Source organism: Coffea eugenioides, chromosome 6 (genome assembly GCF_003713205.1).
Source record: "Coffea eugenioides isolate CCC68of chromosome 6, Ceug_1.0, whole genome shotgun sequence".
Taxonomy (NCBI): domain Eukaryota; kingdom Viridiplantae; phylum Streptophyta; class Magnoliopsida; order Gentianales; family Rubiaceae; genus Coffea; species Coffea eugenioides.
This window is the reverse complement of record NC_040040.1, coordinates 23131702-23134017: the sequence shown is the minus strand read 5'-3', so window position 1 is coordinate 23134017 and position 2316 is coordinate 23131702. Positions and strand designations below refer to the sequence as shown.

The window sequence follows — 2316 nt, the reverse complement described above, 5'->3', positions numbered from 1 at the left end:
ATTTTCCAATTGCATTAATAACTAGAAAAACCTAGCCCTAATCAATAACACGCTACGAGGGTTATTTAAATTAGATCGCACGTTCCCCTAATGTGTAAACACACCAGTTGCCACTAATATTAATCAATCAAACAATTACGGATTTAATTGACTAAATTGGCACGAGATTAATATATCACATTGAACATCGGGCCCTTGACATCCAATTAATAAAATAATCCCATGAAAATTAAATCAGACAACATGCAAATATTAATAGATAAGGAACACGTGAAAACTAATTAGATCTCACAGATTTTCGGGACTGCGCCGTCGAGTTGACCCTTGACTAGATGGAAGACTTAGCCACTCCGCATAATTAAATCACCACACGGATTAATAGATTGCAAAGGCATTGCGTTTTCTATTAAGAAGCAAGGAATAAAAGGTGTTTTTCCCGTTGGGGAATATCGTCGAACACCTGGCGTGTGTCAGAGGCCAGTCAGGAGAAAGAAAAACTAAAACTAAAACTAAAAAGCTAAGAACTCGAGATGTCTCTTTTTTTAACGTTATCCCTCTTTTAAGAAACAAAAGAAAGATAGACTAAAGCTATCTAAGTGGTCCCCACACATGTGGACAAGGCCTCCAAAGTACTTCTTGTTCCAAGTCTCTTTTACGTAGCTTTCTTTGAAGAGCCCCAAATGACTTATAGCTTTGTGGTCCCCACCAATCCAAGGGCCCAAGGATTGAAGCCCTTAGAAGTCTCCATATTCTTCATAAAATCCCTCCTTTTTGGTAGTTTTCTGTTTCATTCCTGAAATTAAGTCCAGACACCAAATATGAGTAGATATCAGCAATTAACACAATATTTATCAGGGATAAAAGGGAAATTAATAATAAAATTACTAACAAATTATACCCTATCAGTGACTGCAGTAGGATTCTGATTTTGCTGAATCATGGCAGTTAAAACCTGCTCTGCGACAGCTAACTGTCCTTCCTTACATGGTGCATCAATCAGAATATTAAAAGTAATAACATCAGGAACAATATTATAAGCCTTCATCTCAGTAAAGAGATTTTCAACGTCCTTCCATTTACTTAAATTGCACAGACCCTGGACCAAACAATTGTAAGTGATGACATCGGGGGCAACTCCTTTCTCAATCATCTCGTGTTACAGGGAGAGAGCTTGATCCATCATTTTATCCTTGCACAACCCGCCGATAAGAGTATTGTAAGCAGCTGTATGAGGCCTGCACCTTCCTCCTTTTTCCATGAATCTAAGGACTTGAATGGCCATGCTAGTGTTCCTAGCCTTAGAAAGCCCATCTATAACAGTCCCATACGTAATTTCATTAGGTATGCATAGCTTTTCATATATTATTTTCTTGAACAATCCTTGTGCCTCATGAATTTTGTGTTCCCGAAAGAGTCCTTTGAGCAGAGTATTAAAGGTGGCCGTATCGGGCACAATACCTCGCTTGAAGAAGCCACCCAATATAGAAAACCCAAAATCCACTCTGCCCAAGAAGCAGTAACAATTAATCACAGCATTTAGCATGTACTCATCAAGCGGAATGCATCCTAACTCAGCCATATCCCTGTAAAGAGAAATAACCACCAAATATTGCTTCATCTTAACAATACGACCCAGCAATAGAGTGAAATGAACAACACTAGGAAGAGGTTTCATCCGTACCATCTGCTTGTAAAAGCCTAGAGCTTCATCAAGATTGCTGGTACTGTCAATATCACTCCTTAATCGCCGAGACCCAGAACGCACAATCTCAGGGTGACAATTTCTACTTTTACTGCGAGTACTATAGGCATGAGAAGCAGCAGAATGAAAAGCTGATTGAAGGAATGAGTTTCTTGGAGAAAGAAATGAAAGAGTAGTACAAGTAGCAGTAGGAGCAGTACCTCTTGCCCCTGATTTGTGGCGGAGATGAGCATCATAGACGACTGAGAAAGCCTTTTTCTTCATCTCCTTCGTATTCTACTCTTCTTCTTCGTCGGGCTCCAGCTGCAACCGGTGATGAGAACTTGAGAAGTGAGGAAAGAAGGCGAAGGCTTTTTCCGTCGTTTACACACTCCTGTCTGCGGTTCACTTGTGAATAATTCATTCATTATTTTCTTGCTTTTCTTTTGGTCTTTTGTTTTTATATTTATTTTTATTTTTTTGTTGGGAGAAAGATATTAGTTGGCTTTTTTTCATCTTGCATTATATTATTCTGCCATTCTAAGTAGCTAGAATAAATTCAAAACTGTTTTTTACAATTACTTGCTTATGGTTGTGGTAATTTATCAATTTAATTCAGTAATTATAAAAGTTAA

General features: G+C 38.3%; 1 protein-coding gene across 1 annotated transcript; it reads right to left on the bottom strand.

The window, feature by feature from the left end:
• Window positions 1-1156: 1156 nt before the first annotated feature.
• LOC113773891 (putative pentatricopeptide repeat-containing protein At1g12700, mitochondrial) lies at window positions 1157-1966 on the bottom strand. The gene has a single exon (XM_027318492.1). The coding sequence runs from the start codon at window positions 1964-1966 to the stop codon at window positions 1157-1159; it is 810 nt and encodes a 269-aa protein (XP_027174293.1).
• Window positions 1967-2316: the final 350 nt, after the last annotated feature.

What these genes read in the sequence shown, in the direction of transcription:
- LOC113773891 (XM_027318492.1), bottom strand. Translation starts at nt 1,966, where the DNA reads ATGAAGAAAAAGGCTTTCTCAGTCGTCTATGATGCTCATCTCCGCCAC.